This window comes from Ambystoma mexicanum, chromosome 14, assembly GCF_040938575.1.
Source record: "Ambystoma mexicanum isolate Mex_15411 chromosome 14, UKY_AmexF1_1, whole genome shotgun sequence".
NCBI lineage: Eukaryota > Metazoa > Chordata > Amphibia > Caudata > Ambystomatidae > Ambystoma > Ambystoma mexicanum.
Window position 1 is genome coordinate 298,718,727 of NC_090940.1, and position 20,589 is coordinate 298,739,315.

Here is a 20,589-nt window from a genome sequence, read left to right on the forward strand (position 1 = left end):
CAGTTAGAATAAGCCGCCTTCAGAAGGGAGTAATATAAAACACCACACAAATATACTTAAAAAAAATACACACTCTTAGTTATCTAAATCAGCAAATACCCATTTGGGATGACACACGGGCACTACCTACACCCTCGGGTGACTTCAATAGCTAGGGTGATGTTGACATTAATATATCACTTGCATTTAGAATATTCTTAGGAGTAGTGTTAAAGAGACGAAAGTTCAGAATAAAACAAGTATTCATACAGTTATTTTTAAGTAGGTAAGTACTTTCCACACCCCCCCCCAATGCAAAGTCATGGAAGGAAGGCAAAAACCATAAGCAGAAGAGAGAACAGTCAAATCAGGGAGACTAGGCCAGCCAATGTTGGGTTAGCAAAAGTCAAGGTGAGCTGAAGCACTTCTCGAAGGTAAGTACAAAGTCTTTTCCAATGTTCAAAAAGTCTTGGTAGACTAGAAGAAAACAAAAGTAGGGCCACATGCTGATCAGGCTTGTGAAGTAAAGAAGCTGACAACAACTCCACGCATGCAACCAAGCAAGTCTCCAATGAGGACAAGTGGCTACACAACAAGAGGTAAGTTCTCTTAGACTGTACAGTACCTTTAGGTTGAAGAAAAATTGAGCAGATGACTTCTGTTCCTGTGCAGCTCTGCAGATCTCGCTGTTCCTGGGCCTCAGTCGTGGGGACAAGAGGGAGGACTTCTGGAGGCTCCTGCACTGCAATGGGACGTCACCGCTCGCAACCAGCAAACTTCAAACAAGTGGCTGTTCAGTGTTTCAGCTCGTCACGTCTACCGCAAATAGCAACACTGCAGTCCCTGGCTGTCGAGATGGACCTTCCTTGCGTCTGGGGCCTGCACTCTGTTGAGGAGGCTCAGGCTTGGTCTGTCCTGCTTCCTGGGAGTCCGGAGGATCTTCCTAGAGCTCTTGGCCAGCTTAAAAGCAACGCACACAAACTAGTGTTCCTCTCCCTGGCTATCTGGTTCCCGCAGCGATTGCAGTGGATACTCGACCAGCTTTGAGAGGATGTACAGGTGGCTTACTTTGGAGTTGATTGGTCCCACCAATTCAAAGGGAGAAGCCGTCCTTGCGGGAACTTCTGTCTATACGAATTTGGAGTTTCAGCACAGCAGCAGGGCTTCACCGGGCAAACCAACGGTCCAGGAGTTGCAGCATGCGTCTTCAAGTTCTTCTTCTGATTCCTTCGTCTAGTGGTCGACTCTGCCTTCCAAGCCAAAAAGCCTCGCCTTTTATGCAGCTTGCTCCCATTAATTCCAGCCTAGCTGTCTGTCACCCAGCAGGGTGGATGTCCTTGCCAGACAGTCAACCGCCCAATAACCTAAGAGTGCATTCCTTTCTCCTAGGAACTAAGCACAGGGAGTTTCGGGCACCTCCCTCACTTCCTGCCCCTGCCAGACACCCTGGAGACAGAGGCGGGTTTCACTCGTGAATCCCGCCAAAGACAAAAGGAACAAAGAGGCCAGACCTGGTTTGGCATGCAGAGAAAATCTCAAGGACCTTTCCGAAAAGAAATGGCGAAAAAAGACCAGGCCATTTTGACAAAAAATGGCACCCATGGGTGCTTTACCGTGGCTGCGAACGTAGCTTGCGGTAAAATCTCATAATCATAGTAAAAAGTAAACCACTGCCACCAGCCATTCAGTGAGGAAAGAGAAACGTAACAATGTTACATGAGAAGCTAGAAAAAGGGGTTACGAAGTAACCCCTGCAGCACCCTATTGTAAGATAGTGTGTGCTGGGTCTAGAAAGTTACACATGTAAGTAAAGTCAATTTCACTTTCCTGCTCTGGGAAACAGTAGTTTATCCCAGAGAAGATATGTAAACCTTTCGGAAATCAGAAAGACTTCCCTGTGTCTCTGCACTGAAGGTGCTGTGTGACACAATTTCAAAGATGATGCCTATGGAGTTTGACAGACTCCACAACCAAAAAGGAACACATGTACAAAATCACATTAAAATACATGAGGGAGTGGGAAAAAGGGTCTCGCTCTCTCCAGGTTAAGAAAATCAAGTCCTCAAAATCCAGCAAAGTTGCTGGGGGTCTCTAAGGTAGAGGGAATTGGCACATGAGAATTCTCCCTAACCAAGAGTATACTAGGTATCGTGACAACCCAAAGGCCAAAAATAATTATAGATGACTTTGGTTTGACGAAGAGGAAAGACCACTGTTACTTTCAAGAAAGCGTGAAGAAGAATCCAGGGAAAGGTAGACACCCTCTGGATTAAGGCGCAACATCTTTGAGATACATTTTGTGGGAGTTATTTTTTTTTTTCTTCCCATTTGAACATTTTTGAAACACTGAAGGCCAAAGACATTATCCTTTTCATCTTAAGATTGATTTCCTTAGAATATGAGGGTCAGAATGTTACTTTGCACACAGGACGGTTTTGTTTTGGACATTCTGACAGATCCTTAGTTTTGAGTTTAGGTAGGGAAACACCTCGTGTAGGTACAGGAGGCATTTGTCCAACCCCTTGTATTGATCAATAAGTCTTTAGCCAAAACCATGTCTATCATATGTCCGGGTCTCATTCCTGGCTCCTCACATATGGTGTCAACTGTGGGATAGGGCACAGTTGACGCACACTGCGGAACCCTCAAGTTTGAAAAACTTAGCAACAGACCCTGTGCATCATGAATTGCTGCAGAACACTCCATTGGCTTTGAGCTATGCAGTAGCAGGGGGAAATTAATACAAACCGGAGACAGAGTATTAATACCAACTTACTTGTTCCGAATGCCCCCACCAGGAACCTATGTCAGACTCTCCTTTAAATCCGGTCTTGCCTGGGGCCATGGTCTAGACGTCTTGGCAAGTGTCAAAGATCCTGATTACAAGTGGCAGGGGGACATAACAATATTGGTGCAGAACAGCGGGAAAGAGGCAACATGGTTCATCCAACATCTAGGCACTGTGATTATGATACCTCAGTCGATACTCAAGTTTGCTGAACTCTGAAGGATTTTAGCCAATAAGATGGCTCAGCCGGTTGAGCGCTCGTTGCTGCGATCTGTGTGTGATCTGTAGGTTGCAGGTTTGAATCCCGGCAACGCCAACTCAGCCTTTCATCCTTTAAGGTCGATAAAGGAGTACCAACTTTGGTTTGGTGATAATTGTGATAAATATGTTTTATGTACAGCGCTCTGCCAAAAGCACTATATACATAACCATTTGACGATTAGATTAGATATGATTTTAGCATGGAATCCTTGCCTCTCTGCACTGTTTTTATCATAACATTGGCATGCCATTAGGTGGTAATGGCTCCAAAAATGAGGACTTTCATTAAACATCAAAAGACAATTCTGCTATCGATCCTCAAAACACACAATACAATTTCATGTTTGCTTTACTATGTAATTGGCTAGGTTTTTGTGTTTTCAACCTTTAAATATATACAGGAGAGTTCAAATGGCCAGACCTTAGAGAAATAATGAAAGGTGTATTCTGTCACAATGCAAAAAAGCTTGCAGCATAGTAGTGATTTCCATACATTGTTTGCAAACGTCGGCTGGATGTCATACATTTTACTCTCTTGATAAGGAGAAAAGTCATTTTTACTCTCTTGAAATCCCATTTACGCTCAAAATTTAAAAATGGGGAGTAAAATACTCCCACCTCAAAATCTTATCTGGAGCACTGGAGGTGATCATGGAGGAGGTAGAAAATATGTTGAGAGCTAATATTTGTGAGCCATCTCCAAGCCCTTGATCCCCTTTATATATATTTTTTATTTATAATTGTATATGGTAAAACAATAAGAATAGTCTAGCTTTGTGACAAGGAAAGATCGTCACATAATTCACATGTTGTCCCCATTAACGTGTAAACTTTGCATATTCATAGAATGCCTTACCTTTAATTTTATCAACCTGAATACACCAATAAAATCTTTGGTATTTCAATTTGCACAAAGGAAGACCTAATAATGGATCCTCCTTTGCTATCATTGTTTCATCCAGTATAGCATCCATTTTAGCTCTAAATTTTGCGATTGAAGGTGGAAAGTTTTTAGAGATCATAATAGCCAGATCTTCATATAAAGACGCCGATGATGGCAATAGCATTTTGGCATAGTTAGACAAGAGACGCCAGTGCCATTTTACTGATAACGGTAATAATCCGAGCTTGTGACAAATGATCGCATTAGGGGTTGATGAGGCCAATCCCAATACCCGTTTCCACAACTTTCCCTGTAAGACATCCAAAATGTCTTCAATATCCCATAAACAAATGTCTATGGAATATAATAGAATAGGTTCCATTTTTTGAAGATAAAATTTAAGGTTTGGTAGATGGGAGAATCTCCCAAGTATCTGAAAAATGATCCACATCTGCGAGATGAGAGGTGTACGTTTTTCATTCAAAATATTTTTCCAGGTCTCACGTGAATGTCGTTGCCAGATTGTATCCAAGATAGCGCATGGAAGTGGACTTTGGGGATCAACATACCATTTAGACACCAGTCGAATTTTACTGTTTTTTTTTTCCTACCATCTGCAAAGGGAATAACATAAGATTTTGTAGGATTTACCAGCAGATTGTTTTTTGTAGCATAGATTCAACTTGGTCTGTAAACCGAACGGCGTCCGATCAAAAAGTAATAAATCATCCGCAAAGCTGAGCCAATTCTGTGTTAGACCACCTAACCTGGCCGGGAAAATGATTGCATTATCCCATCCTTCATCGAGATCAAGGAGATAAAGATTAAACAGTACTGCGGCCATATTGCAGCCCTGCTTAAGTCAGATCTCAGTGGGTATAGGATCGGTCATTGCCCCTGCTCTAGTCATTCGTACACTATAAATTGTCAGCTGGTGAAGTTGTGCGATGTTAACAACCAAATTCATGGAAAAACCATACTTCAGTATTTTGGCCCAGAGTAAATATCTTATAACTGAGTCAAAGGCAGCTGTTGGATCAAGGGATGCCATCTATATCGGTCCGGTATTTGAATGTTTCGTATGCTGATATAGGTGGGTAATTATAGTGGCATTTAGTGGACAGCCCATGAATTTACAAAAGCCCACCTGAAATTTTGGGAATAGGGAAAATGCTGAAATATGTAACTGAATAGAATTTAGCAAAAGACTGGAATAGATCTTTGCAGAGGCATCCGTAAGTGCTGTCGGCCTAAAGTTTGCTGGGTCATTAATCGCTCACTTTTTATATATCGGAATTATGATGGCCGAACACCAAGAACTTGGGATAGTTCCTTTCAGTTGGATCGCATTAAACTTTATTTTCAGTATGTCGGCCCATCATTCCGGATTTGCTTTCATCTGACAAGGGGGGATACCATCAGGCTCGGGTGCTCGCTAGCCGTTAGCTTTATTAATAGCCACTCAAATTTCATCAGTAGACCATGAGCAGTTGTTTCTCGGTGTTTAAATGGATCTCTTGATAGTTTAACAAATTGTAGAGGCATAGCAAATTTAGTTTTTATAAATTCTACCCAACTATTTGCAGAAATCGCAGGTTCTTCAATTGAATCTGTGGGTCCAATTAAAGTTCTAAGTGTGCCCCACACATGCCTAGAGTTGTTCTGTAAGAGAAGTAATAATTTTTGGTTATCTGTCACATAAATGTCATATTTGAGGGATTTTAGTTTTCCTCGATATGTTTGTAAAATAAACTGTTACTGTCTAAGATGTGTGTTAGGGTCATAACTAAATGATCCAAGATCACGTAATTGTTTCCGTTTTTCTTTTTTTAGATTCAAGACCTTAACATTAAATTGATGGAGATGAGTATTAAAGGTTGTCACCACATTCTCTTTCGTAATCTGTGTCATATGGATTCTCCATGCATTTTGTATTTCAGCCATAACTGATTGAAATCCACCTTGAGTCACTCTCAAAATAAATGAAGGGTCGTTTTCTATTTTTTGTATAAATTTATGACAGTTATGAATTCCATTTAAATGATAAACGTGGCCAATCAAATTCTATCGCTGTTACGGTAGGATTTCGATTAAACGTACCCAAATTTAGTTGGAGTAGTGATTTCAAGCCGAAATGATCACCATACTGTAGATCACAAATTTGTGTTGGATCGATCATAGTTAGCATCTTAGACGATATGAAGATGTAATGAATCATTGACATACAAGGCCCTCTAGACCAGGTGTACTGGTATGAGTCTCTTTCAAAGGGGGCCAATTGGATGTCCCATGCTAAAAAAAAAAATCAACCCATCTGCTTTATTTATCAAGGATCTAGAACCCACTCTCTGATTACCCATGTTGGGTTTGTTCTTACTGACCAGGCAGGTCGCATTAAAATCTCTCCCGATCAGAATACAAGTTCTAGGATCTGTTGACAATACATTTTCAATTATTGTACTAAATTGGTTAGTAAGGTTTTCAAGAGATCTTCGTAGGATTCAATATAAATTTAAATAAAAATCTCAAGAAATTACATCCTAATGGAATAATTTCCACAGCAACAAAGGAGTCCTCTGCCCCCACCAGTGTCGATGTCATTCTGAGATATTTGTCAATCAGGATAGCAAGTCCCACTGACGGGCGACTGAGGACCCCTCTTGCCGCTGGATGGTAGTACGTATAATAACCTAAGTGGAAATCTCCCTGTGCCATTGTTTCCTGAATCAGGCAAATATTTGGGCGAGTTGCTATATCAAATTTGGCTGTCTTGGCTCGCAAATTACCCAGACCGCATGAATTCCATGAAAGGAATGAGTCCATCTACATTATCCTACTGTTTTTCCTTGTTCGCTTGTACCGGAACCTGACATTCCAGAAAATATCGCTGTAAAGTTCATAAATTGTTTGAACAAATCCTTAGTCAAGTGAGGCAAACCACCCCCAGCTGTTACGTTCACAGGCAATACTTAGTTTTCTAAAGGTGTTGTAATAAAAACTTTGGCCTGTTTATCAGAGCTAAATATACATAGAAATAGCCCCAATAATTCCAAGTCTTCTTTCTGTTCCCATATAATATTTTAATTATGATATGGGAATGGTAACCACAAATCATCCTGGTAGGGTTTGCACTTGCTAAGCATACCCAGTCAATGTCGTATCTTCTAATTGTTCTCAGTGCTGGAATTGCCTGGAAAGCTTTAAGCATTGCTGACCGATTTAGGCTCATTTGCGTAGATGTTGTTAAATTGGTTTCCCGTCCCATTATGGACAGTGTTTCCGGGGCGAGGATTCCTTCATCATTTTGGAGTCTGGCCTACTGAATACAACCGCCCTGTGCTTTTGGGACGTCATCAGCATGAATTACCAGACCTTGTGGACGGTTATCAGCTAATGTAGGGTCATTAGAGCCACCTGTGTATGCTTGTTGTGACTTATTGTCGATCACAATTGGCTCTGTCACAATTTTATTGTTAGATGATTTCCTGGATTTCTCATTTTTGAATAATTGAGAGTCCAGGTTCTTTAACTGAGACCTTTGAGGCTTCGGTAGATCAATGCTTTTGTTACAAACTTTCTTGTTTGTACTAGCCTGTTTGATTTTATTGGTGGCTTTCTTTATTTATATATATATATATATATATATATATATATATATATATATATATATATATATATATATATATATATATATATATATCCGGAAAGAAGTTTAGTAGATCAGATTGTTTTTGTTTAGGTGAGTAATGCAATTGTTTGGATTATGATTTCCCTGTCCCCCCTATTTTGTATTTGTTTCTGAGGGGATCCTTCTATAGACCGATCTCATTTGTCACTATCAACATTCAATAGTACTCTGGATTCTTTAAGTTGTTGAAAATCAAAATTCTCATCTTCACCAATTGAAATGTTCGTCTCTATTTTTTCAGATTCCAAAAATTTCTTTTTTTGTTTTTAATTTATTTTCTTTCTTCTTTTCCTGGTTGGCCTTACGTTTTTCAGCCTTGATGATCAATTGTTTTTGCTTCCTAGTCAGCACTGGTTTGTTTGATTCCTGCAAAGTTTGTGTTTTCTTTATATCATCATCAAGGTCGATTTAGATTAGTCAGAGCCGATGGACTGTTGGGATGGATCTCTGAACTAGAACATATCTCCTGTCCTAGATCTTCTTTCTTAGCTTCAACATACTGAGGAGTAGATGATTTACCCTGTAAAATCTGTTGAATTGCCACCGCATTAGCTGAGACCAACTTAAGTAATTCCTTTTGGAAATCAACATCCTTATCGCGTTTTAATTCTTCTGCTGCAGTAATGGCTGCAAATTACTTGGGCATCGTGCCAGCCATTCTGAAATCTGCCGGAGTTTGAGTATCCCTGTCTATCATTGCAGAGCTAGAATTTCGTTTTTCTGCTGATAATGCGGCCACTGCATCACAAGTAAATAGCCCTTCCATTCTATTTACTTTAATTAATACCTCTATTAACAACCCTTTGATGGTAAAGATTTGAGCATGTCTGTTCATGCCCCTTGTCAAGGAGATTAAGTATCCTTGTCAAAACAGGAAAGTCTACTCCTAAGTTTGAATTTTCTAACAAGTTGCGTTTGGCCTCTATTTCAAAATCTACTTCTCTTGATTTTAAGAATTGTGGGGGAGAGAGAACGAGTTCTGGTACGGAAGGTGTACAAGTCTCTCTAGAGTTATTACTTCCCCTGATTTTGGAGGGCGAACTAGATTCAAAATTATGAAAATCTTCGATAGGAACATTAACCTTGGCTGAATCATCCTCAGATATTCATTTTCCCGTTTTCGTATTTCCATCAAGTCTGTAGATTTACTAAATACATGAATGTCCGCCATACAATATCTACTCTGTTTGATTGGAGTTGAGGGTCCCCTAGAGAAGCGCATCCGCTTTTCCAGGAGCGCCTCAATCGCCGGAGCAATGATGGAAACATCAGTGAATCTTGGTTGAGTTGAGGTTATGCCCATTTTCCATAGTAGGTCACCCTGTCCAGGGGCCTCTGAACCATCAATGAATACTCCATTGAGTTTGTCTTGGTTCATTTCCTTCATTTTATAAGTGGGTAGCGTTAATGAAGAGATCAGTTTTGATCTTAACTATTGTATCAAAGGGAAGTGGGTGATGGCTTTCATCGGCTGCATTATAAAACAGCTTTTGTGGGATAATATCGCCTAATTTTCTTGACAGATTGATGTGCCAGCTTCTTTGGAAAAAATCAATCCATCGAGACCCAACACTTTAAGCCATCTACCTCACTGTCAGTTTATATGGCTTCATTACTTTTATCAACAGTGGCATCATGGATCTTCCGACCACTGCGAAGCCCATTCACCATTGTTAGTAATTTTCTAAAGCTGATAACAATGTATTGCCGATCAATTAACTTCCGAATAAAAAAGAGATTCACCAGACAGTTTGCTATCAATAGTAGCAATGGGTTCGTATTCCCAGAACAGTATAAATGCTAGTGTTGCTCACCTTCACAATGAAAAATAACAGTGGTATCTTACCCAATGGAACTAACTGTAATAATCCCCAAATCCCCTTTAGTAACAACAGTTACAATGTAATCGATTTATATTGCAACAACAATTAAGTGCGCAAACAAAATTACAACAATAGTTCCTTAAGCGTATTTGCTATCCACTGTGGATATATTCATCTCCATTATGGATGTTAGTGAGCGAACATTCGTAATTTCTGTTGGAGAGCCTGTATAAAGAGTTCTTAATGGGGCAAACTAAAACAATTAAAGGAACTATATTTGGATTATGAAATCCCTTTAAGGCTGCTTACTGCGCTGTACCAAAAGATCCTTTATTCAATGGTTTGGATGTAAAGGCCTCCCGCCTCATGTCCCGTCGAACTGTCCAACAGTCAACGTGCACTTCGGTGCATTTCCTGGATGCGCGTGCACCAGGAATATATAGCTTGATGGAGGGCGATCGGGGAGGCGGGACTCAGGAGGAGGGAGAAACCAACCAATGAGGCACATAGTCAGTAACTTGTCCGTGTTGCGCTGCCAACAAAGCAGCAAACTTCCCCTTGCCGACTAGTCCTCGGATGAAAAACAGTCACAATCGGAAGCAAATCCGGGCAGCGTGGCGAGGCAGTCAGTCCAACAGTCAACGTGCACTTCCTGGATCCTCTCCAATCTGTTCCATGTGTGTTAATATCCCCGCAAAAATATCGCCATATTTTTGCCGCAATATTAAGGCATGGAACTTGAGGGGGAAACCTCTGCAACCCCTGTATTTTAAAAGGAGCGGGGAGCACCCCTGCTCCCAAAATACCCTGATATTATCCCCACTAAAAATATCGCCTATGGCTGTTCCTGGCGACCATATATACGGCGATATTTTTGGTGGGGATAATATTATCTGATACCCTCCAATCGTACTTGTTGCCAAGCCAGAGCAATCGTGGTGGTTCTGCATTGATTTCAGAAAGGTAAATGCGGTCTCCCAATTTGATAGCTATCCCATGCCAAGGATAGACGACTTAATTGGTTGGTTGGGAGACAAAGTTTACCTCTGACAATTGATCTGACCAAGCAATACTGGCAAGTCCCTGTTCACCCAGAGGACAAGGTGAAAACTGCTTTTTCACCCCCATTGGACTATTTCAGTTCAAGATGTTAACTTTTGGACTGCACAGGGCCCCAGCTAGCATTAAGAGGTTGGTGGACCAAGTCCTCTTACCTCACTCTTCCTTCTTTGGGGCTTATATTAATGATGGCCTCATAGTCCACAATAAAACATGGAAAGTACACTTATACCATTTAGATTAGTCACCAGGGCCTTGAGACAAGCTGGGCTCAGAGCAAATCCAAAGAAATGTCACTTGGCACAGCCAGCAGTCAAGTAGCTTGGATTTCGTGTTGGCAATGGGCTAGTACAACCCCAAGATGAAAAGGGGAAATCTGTCAAAGAAACTGCCAGTTCCCAAGACAAAGAAAGATCTAAGGGCCTTTATGGGTTTAGTGAGGGAATTCTAGACTATGTATTCCCAATTATCACATATTGCCTCACATACAAGCTTAAGAATGCAGAACCCCAAAAGATGAGGTGGAGGGAGGAAGACTCAACTGTGTTTTGACAAACTTAAAACCATTCTGTGTAGTGAACCTGTGTTGAAGGTGACAGATTTCAACCGGGAGTTCGTTCTTCAAATGGACGCTTCACATGTTGGGTTAGGGGAAGTTCTCTCATGAGATCATGATGGGCGTAGAACACCCTGTTTTTATTTTTACTTTTACATTAGTAGAAAACTATTCCCCCAGGAAAAGAACTGTCACTATTGAATTGAAGGCATTGGCAATAAAATGGGCATTGTCTCACTGGCTAGTAAATTCAGATTGATCACAGATCACTCTCCAACATGGACGACCCTCCGCACAGAAACCAATGCACGAGTCATGCACTGGTTCTTTGATCTACAGCCCTATTGCTTCATGGTGGAACACTGAAAAGGAAGAGAACAGGATCATGTAAACGTCCTTTCCCGTTTCTCAATAGGTGCTGAGAGAACCAGAAGCATTAGGGGAAGGATATGTAATGTATCCAATGATATCCTTTCTCCCTTTCCGGCGGTGACCTCCCCCCCCCCCTCACTCCCTCCCCATGTGGCCAGAGGATGGCAGCCATTACCGATTGCGGTACCGTAATTGGCACCTTCCCCATTCTGCCTTATGGGGCAAAAATGGGAATGGGGAAGGGCAAGGGTGGAAGGGGGAATTAACCTTGGAATGGGGCGGTAATTCCCCTTTCCGCCAAGGCAGTGCCGGTATTTTACCGGCATGAACCATGGCGCTAATAGCGCCATGGTTCTCCGCCATCCGTGTAATGAGGCCCTTAGTCTCTCAATGCCCAGTAGTAGAACGAAGAGGAGAGATGCAGAGGCTGAAGATTGCAAGTGGCAGTCTAATTCCCCTAGTGACCCACACTTGCGGAAGACTGGGAGGTTTAAAAGACCCCCCTCAGGTGAAGGTCATAGCAGTAGTAGGAGCTGGAGTGAATGTCTTCACGTTGAAGCTGAAGGAAGTTGTCCGAGATGCCAGACCTGCCGTAATTAGCAGATTGAAGGCCGATTCTAAGAGTCTATGCAGTGGTTGAACAACGGGATGCATAAAATATAAAAGCTTTCTACAGTGTAAAGTGGACCATGGTGACTGGCAACTGTGTGTCCCTGGATTGAGGAGCACTCCATTCCCAACTAGCGTGGGCCGCGGGAAGCTGTTTGCCAGGCGGCATACAGCAGAGAAGGCAGAGGATCCAGAGGCAGCGGAGCGAGCGGATGCGTGTGCCATACCCAGTGGGTTCACTAAAATTGTGTGACCGCCGAATGCTCTGATTGCACGCTGGTCCCATCCAATACTTTTAAATACCAAACTGATATTAAAGTGGCAGTGCAACAATGATTTTGAATACTGAACTGATACCAAGAAGCTAAAGTGGCAGAATAAGAACTTTGGGCAAGAAGGGTATCATTATACGGGTAAAGGTCATAGACTTTGTCAGAATCAAAGAAGGGCGATATTGAGTCATGGGTATAAGAACCAACATTGCCAAAGCCAAACGAGGTTAACTAAGAACCAAGCTGTTTGTGAGCCATATTGCCAATGTGAGGGAGAAACAAATTGTTGCAAATGGCCTAAACAAGTGTTGCCCAAGCCAAAGAAGAAAGAGTTGGAATAAAAGCCATTATCAGTTGTTGGTTGAATCGGAAATGGGAAAACAGAAGTGGCAGGAGAGCTGCCTTACAGATAGGAAGTATTCAGGAAGAGATGAGCATAACCTACATTGCAGGTGGCAATCACAAGTGTGGGATAAACAGCACCAATGTGTTTCATTTCTTCCCTGGAGAACAAGTCAAAGATGCAGATGTGGAAAGTTAAGACTTTGGTTAAAGTCAATCGCATCACAGAAGTACATATAGTACTAGTATACATTTTAATTAATCCTGGCAGGCGAGTATACCAGGGCAGGGACCTTTTGTAGTTGTAGACCTGGCAGGTGAGTGGACCAGGTGGAAATCATTAAATTACTATACTGTGGTTTAATTCTAATTCTATGAAGTAGTAGTAGTGGCGGAACCACTAAAAAATGTTGTGAATTTTTGTGGCGTCGTCCTCATATAAAATCTTTTGTTGATACAGATGAACTGTGGAAACATCCTTATTATTTGAAAGACGTTGTGTTGAACTCTCGATCACCAGTGGGGAGATAAAAACATGTTTGAATATTTGGACCTGTTGATGCAAGTCTGAGTAAGAGACTTTCTTGGAACAAGAGGAACTTTGTAATTTGAACTTTGTTACAAGATGGGAAAAGACCAATTTTTAACTGCGGAGTAAACATTCTGTCGAATCCAGGGAAGGGTAATTGACCCAGGTTACAAGGAGAAATGGTTACCCAACTGTTAATTTTGTGTTATTTGAATTGCCATGTATTACCTTATTGAGTTATTGTATGGAGGGTCAGAATTATTTAATTTGTGTTTCCTTTTAGTTACTTTTCTAGGAAGGAAAATGCTTGCTTAGGTTGGAATAGTGAGGCGTTTATCAAACCCATTTAGGTTAATGAAATGGAATCTTTTTAAAAACCTTAAAGTTGTCCACCTCACGTTTATGACCCCTCCCAAAAGGCTGTAGATGTTCGGAGCCTGCACCTGTGCCCGGGATGTCTAAAACATGATTGCTAGAAGAAATGTCAAACTGCTGGTGGGAGTGGACTGCTGCTCTTAGTGCTACTGGGTAGCTGAGAGAAGGACATTGGAGCCAACCGGTTCAGGTATTGATCAGAGAGAGGCTGCACAAAGAAGATTCCATATGGGAATGCCAGAAGCAAGTGCAGGGCTCCTGGGTTTTTGCTGGTGGAAAGAAGCAGCAAGACACTTGCTGTAGAACCATGTGGAGAAGAGACTAGAACAGGAAGCGGGGAAGCCGAAAGCCGAACAGTGCGAGGAAGAGAACATCTTGGTGGGCTAAGAGCAAATCTGGAAATGCCATGACGAGCCAGTGAGTCTACGCTGGGATGTATTGGCAAGCACGCTGCATGTTAAAAGTTGAACAACCCAAAACCGATAAAGAAAGTAAGCTCTTTGAACACCGAAAGTAAAAGTACATTACCACAGAAGAGGATCTTTTGAAGTGTGCCCCTATGTAAAGAGAAGAGTGCTAAGGTGGTGAATTACAAAGATTGGAAGTGTGAGCAAAACACAAACAAAGCAAAATACTATGAACAAAAGGAATTGGCTAAAAGGGCTAATGTTGTGAATTATCAAAAGTGGAGTTGTCGAGTGTCCTGGCAGGAGAGTATACCAAGTATCCTGACAACCCAAAGGCCAATGATGATAATTATACATGATTTTGCTATTGATCAAGAGGAAAGACAAGAACTATAATTTCAAGAAACCATGAAGAATAATCATCCTGGGCAAGGGAGACATCCTCTGGGTTAAGGAGCAATATCCTTGAGACTTTGTTAGAGAGATTTATTCCTTTTCCCATTTGTACATTTTTGAAACACTGAAGGCCAAAGACATCCTTTTCACCTTAAGATTTCTTCCTTAGATTGTGAGGGTCTGAATAGTACTTTGGGCACAGGACGGTGTTTTGCACATTCCGACACTGACAGATGCTTAGTTTTGAGTTTAGGCAGGGAAAAGCCGCAAGCGCAGGGACAGTGAGGCATTTTCCCAACCCCTTTTATTTATCAATAAAAGTCTTTAGCTAAAACCATCTCTAACTTCCGGGTTTCATTCCTGACTCATCACACGAGGAAGAGTTGGGATTAGGAGTAACGAGGATTACCGGTAAATAGGCTAAGCAACATGTGCGCCTGTTTTCAGCATTGCACCACTGCATGGGCGAGTTGCTCTCTCAAATGTGCCCCATGCTTATCTATGCCCTTTTCTTTTTTTGCCTCAAAATTCTTTTTTTCGGGTTACTTTCTTCCAGCTGGGAAGCGACAATCTGTTATAAAACACAATTTATTATCTGACCTAAAACAGCAGCATTACACACACATTTACAGATACCTTGTAAACTTTGAACTAAATGTCGCTCCATTTCAGTATCATTCCTCACAGGAAATCATGTGGTTCCACTGCTCATAAATCTGCAGGATGGTCCTCTAGACCTGTTTTCTTTGTTTGATTCGTGGGTTAAGAAACCAAGTGTGGCAGGAGCCAACTTACTTGGGCAGGGTTTGCAATTAATGGTCTGGATAGAACATAGGTTAGAATAGGTTTGGATAGAGGATGGAATTTTTGTCAGACACCCTGACAAGTGCCATTTTATTTGCTTTGTGGTTGGCGAAATCATCACAATAGTTATAGGGTTAGTTGAAGTTTTCTATTCTTTAATAAAACTTGTGGAATGATGTCTTCATGTCCATCTCCTGTTTAACTTACCCCCAGAAGCCAGGGTAGGTATTTCTGCTCAGAGGGAATTAAATCAATTGACTTGTTGTAAGACTGGCAGCTGGATTGTTATGTCCTCTGTTGATCTTACTGATATTTTCCATTGGCAAGTGCTTTTCTCTGTATGAAGTTCAAAATTACTGTACAGTAGCTCTGCAGTTTGGTTCTGGGAAGAAAGGCTTGATATTCCAGAAGAGACATAATAGTTAACAGGCTTATTGCTTGAGGAGTGTTTAAATGTGAGCTGAGAATTGATTAGGAAACCCTGAGATTTAATGCAAGGATTTAGGGATGACACAACAACATGAAAGGGCATAGTAGATCCTCACTTTGAATCTGGTACTCTGAGGTGTTGCCAAGAATTTTGGTAGAGTGTAACTTTACCATAAGTAAGTTTGCTCACAACAAAAAAAAAAAGAGTTTAACTTTGGTTCGGTCACCAATACCTGCGTTTGTATTCAGTCAAGTTCTTGCCTGCTCAGGGTTCGATTTTAAGATTTGATCATCGGGAGCTGAAACCATATCCTGGGTTTTGGACATCACCCAGTAGCAGGAGCTACCTCTCGGGAACCAGAAGTGAGTACATAGCATAATCCATTATGCTTTACACTTTTTCTAGGTGTTCTGAAGGCATCATGAAGTAAGACGCAGACAACCTATTCAATTTTCTAAGTAAAAGCTTTATTTTACTTCAATGTCAGGATGAAGTTAGGCCCAACTTGCCCTATGCTAAGGTGGGATTTCCCTACCTGAAGAAACCTAAGGATAGTCTATGAGTAGATTAAAATCAAGTCTGTGTCCAAAACGTATACTTGCCCTCAGAACTAACTCTCTACAATATGCAGGGAGGTCGGCAGCAAAAAGAAATGGTGTTAAAAAAGAAAGTTCTGAGCTTCTTCCAGCTCTTGCCTTCTCCTTGGCTTCCTCTTCCCCAAGTTCAGAACAGTTCCAAAAGGCCTTGGGGTTCCCATCCCCAAGAAACCAGCTCCTCCAGCTTCCAAAACCAGTTCCAATCTTAAAGCTTTCAAAACGATACCAATTCCAAACCTTCTTGGCCATCCATGCTTCTCTTTGTTTGAGGTCTTTGGGTTCTGTAAGGAAGGCATGATATCCATAGTAGACAAACACTATGGATACAAGTTTCAAAAACCTTTATTTGGTCATTTAGTTTGGTTGTTAGGAATCCCAGTCAGTTTAGTCAACATAAAAAGGCCTATACTAGGAAAACCTAACCTTGCTCTCCTTCTCAAAATGACAAATGTGTTAAGGGAATTCAAAAGGAAAATGGTGTCTCAAAATAAATGTCAGAATGGCTCTAAATAACGACTCCCTTCCCCCAAGTTCAGCAGCACGGGCCTAGAGAGTTTCCTAAAAAGTTTAGGTGGATGGCACAGTTCTTTCAGTCTTGCACACTTTGGCTTACTCGTACAAAACAGCTCAGGCTTTGGATTCAAGCTTCTTGTAATTCAATTACTCCCTTAGGTTTTGTCTGCCTTGTCATAAATATACAGTTCCATCAACTGTGGAGTCTCACAAGGATCGTGTGTATCGCCCATGCTATACAATATTTTCACGAAACTCTTATTCGACCGCTTCGACAATCTGGGTGTCACGTATACCAACCACGCGGATGACACCCATATTCTTGTCACACTCAATGGATGCTACACTAAGGACACTAAATTGATCAAAGACCTCTATCTAGCGATCCAAGCCTGGATGGCTATCGTAGTCTTTGTTTAAACAATGAAAAGATGGAAAAACTGATCATTGGTTCCCAACCTCGTTTAAACAAATTGGACAAATGCTATGATACCTCAGTCTCAAGGAAGGTCAAACCCCTGGGTATCTACCTCGACTCTACATTGACACTAAATAAACAAGTTAACTCCTTAGCCTCTTCCAGAGCCTATACTAATAAGCTTATCAATGGGTGTAAGCCCTTCTTATCTTCCACCAGCTGTATTACATTAGCGAGGGCACGAATACTCTCTAAGCTTGACTATTGTAACACACTTCTCCTCTGGGCTTCCGTGCGGAACTTAAACTCCAAGTTCTGCAAAACAATGCTTTACGATCGGCCCTAAATATCCTGCGCTCCAGTCACATCTCTTCCTTCAGAAGAGTAGCTCATTGGTTACCCATTTGTGACAGAAGTACACTCAGGGCGCTTGTCATTACCCTTAAGTTCCTAGCAAACACGGCACCCTCCTATTTGACAGGTAAATTCTCGATACATCAGACCAATAGACCCACCACCACCCAAGATTTGGGTTGAAGGTTTAGTTTTATTTGATAGCAACAAGATGATATCCTGCTTGAAATCTCCGGTAGGTCCAGGGGGCCTGTAAATTAGTGGAGAGTAATGGTGCTAGTATGGGAGGTTGTGAGTTTGACGGTAAGGAGTTTGCAGGACTTAAGTGTGTGGGAGGGTGAGAGTCTGAGAGCCAATTTTGTCCGAGCTATGAAGGCAACCCCTCCACCTTTAGAGGTTTCCCTATCTGCTCGGATGATATTATGTGCCCGGTATGGCTAGCATTAAGGAAGGGCCAGCAGCTGTGTGGAGCCAGGTTTCAGAAATTGCTAGGAAGTAGAGTTCATTATCTGTGATAAGATCTGCTATGTCAGTTGCATGAGCAACAACATATCTTGCATTTATTAGAACCTCTTTATTGAGAGGGGACCTGGACTGTGAGGGCATTGTTTGATGGTGTGGAAAAGGGCTTCTGACTTTCATGGGCCTGAGTTTTTTCGGTGGAGCATTAGTGTTAGTGGTGTGCAGTGGGTTCGAGATAAGAAGTTGAGGGGGTTGGGCTGTATGGTTATCTCGAGGTCGATGTTGGCTGGGTCTGTATTGAAGATGAGCCTGGAGCAGAGTCTATTATTTCTATGGACACCACAGCAAGGTTGGTTAGGGGTAGGTTTGGTGGTGAAACGCTCAATCCATTGCTGTGGAGTAAGAGTGGACATGTCGATTAGGTTGGTTTGGTTGGTCTGAGTCTTTTTGATGTTGTATGTCAGGTTGGGCAGGAATGTCGTGGACATGAGGTAAGTTTCCTGTAGGGGTGGGAGGAAAGGCGTGGGTTTAAACGCATAAGATGGGTGCATTTTGTTAGAAGGTTGACGGTCAGGCGGAACGCCTAGGGTGTATAGGTGCGAGGGTCAGGATAATTTTAAGGCGGTGCATAGTGGTGACCATACTCAGTTCGGAGAGAGGTTGGCACAGTTGGATAGAATGCATGCAGCTGCACAGGGGCTGGCAATCAGATGGGTGCAATGCAATTACGGCACAGTTGGCCAAGTGCAGTTAAGGCACAGTTAGCAAAATACATTCAGCTATGCCGGGGATAGTGATCGTAGAGGGGAGATGTAACTACTAGCAAGTGGTAGACAAGGAATTACGAGGGCATTCAGGCTTGTTGGAGCTATGCTCCTCCCCGGTGAGAGCTGATGAGAGCACTTCTTGCTCTCTGAGACCTGCAGAGATTGGGAGGTTTCGGTGTCCCACAGCTCCTACTGTGGACACTGGGCAGGGAGGACAGCAGGCTTCTCGACCCTCTCACGGCCAGCCTTGGCCCTGGCGTCTTGTTAGCACTCATGCTGAGCACAGCTTCCCTCCAGTCGGTTCCTCTACAACCCGCTTCGCTTCTACAAGCTGCGTCATCCTCTCCAGGCCATCTCTCTCTCTATCACTGTTGGGCGGTCACTATTCTTATACACTTGGGACCTTTCAAATGGTTGCAGGTGCTAGTCCTTCACTCCAATTGCCTGACCATGGTGAAACCTATTATCGGGACATACCTGGCTATTAACATTGAACCCCCCCCAAAGCCCTGTTCCTCGTCTCAGTACCGGAAGTGTACATAAACCCCAATGACTTCCTTCTTGTTTTGGTACTGAGCTGATATTTATCTGTATTAACAAGCGTGGACTGATTTGTGTTTATCCCGCCTAAATGAGGATGTGTCCTCCTGGTTGCTCTTCCTCGTCCAGTATAAAAATGGCATTTCTGAAGACCACTGAGAGGAAGACAAGGGGAAAGGTTGACAGTAACCTACAAAGGCTTTTGGGATGTAAGGTTCATTGTGCAAAGGGAATGGTGAATACCGTTAATTGCCAAGGATGTCCTACCCCCCACGTTACCTCCACCCAGGTGATCCTCCCTTGCATATCCACCCCCCGGGTCGGAATCCAAAAGCGATGGCCTTTCCCTGGCCACCTGAGCAGAGGATGCCAGGGGAAAAGAAGTGAGGACGCCCTCAGGTTCCTTCGTGTTTTCCAATGTTTCTCTATGCACGTTCCCAAACAAAGGTAATGTCACATAGGTATGTAGCTCCTGCAAAGCTAACCAGCCTCTCATGGGCTAGAAGCAGGAGCTAAACGTCTCCCAGCAATTCAAACACCAGACACTAGATGAGGTAGAGTTGAATGTTGCATTTGCCACCACAGAGTGCTGTTTCATTGTTTGCGTTTCTCAGTATTTTGATAATTGGAAACTAATAATTTAGTACCTCTTGATGACAAATGGCAGTAATGTTGGCAATAATCACTTTTAGCAGTGCTATAGGATTTGAGACTTTGATTTCAGAAAACGGTATGAAGGAGACTAGTCACTACTTGTTTTATCTTTTAATTCTGCACTAGTGATCCTCCTCATCTGTTTTTCCCTCAGCTGCTGCATTATCAGGTTTTCAGTATTCTATACAGCAGTTAGACGGGCTCCTATATTTACAGTGGAATGTTCACCAGTGAAGGTAACCATTTCTATCAGCTGTTGGTATACTATTGAATGATTACTAAATGGTCAGTATTTCATAAATGGCAGGGTATCTTAATGTGTTTATTTTTTAAACAGGTAACAGAAAAAACCTGTAAATTATGGCTGGACAAGGTCAAGAAACCGAGCAGATTAAACAGGTAATTTAACCTTTTGAAAGGTGTTTTATGCTAGGCTTCTAGTGCTGTTATGACGCCAGACTCAAGATATTGGAAACTGTCTATACAATCTGCAATATTTTGTAAACCTTGCTTGGACAACTTGTGGGAAAAGGGATACGGATTGCGGTGGGTCTGTTTAAGAGAACACTAGACCATTTGTAAGCCTTTTGATTTTATATTGTTGGTGCTTTAGATTTCATGGATGAATCAGTTTAGTTAGAGCTCCAAATATTTATAATTTTTTTTATCAGTGGTAGTTTGCAGTCTGACGAATCCTTGGATGGCATCCCTT

The 20,589-nt window shown here is 42.1% G+C and overlaps 1 protein-coding gene across 4 annotated transcripts in view; it reads left to right on the plus strand.

The window, feature by feature from the left end:
- The window catches only part of TIMM9 (translocase of inner mitochondrial membrane 9), a 226,268-nt gene that overhangs the window by 57,190 nt on the left and 148,489 nt on the right, over positions 1–20,589 (plus strand). For 2 of the 4 annotated variants that reach the window (XM_069637421.1, XM_069637420.1), the window contains exons 2-3: positions 20,032–20,113; positions 20,215–20,276. In XM_069637421.1, the coding sequence (XP_069493522.1) occupies positions 20,238–20,276 (39 nt within the window). In that variant the 5' untranslated portion in view covers positions 20,032–20,113; positions 20,215–20,237. The remainder of the gene's footprint in view (positions 1–20,031; positions 20,114–20,214; positions 20,277–20,589) is intronic. The other 2 variants (XM_069637419.1, XM_069637422.1) reach the window with 1 other exon arrangement.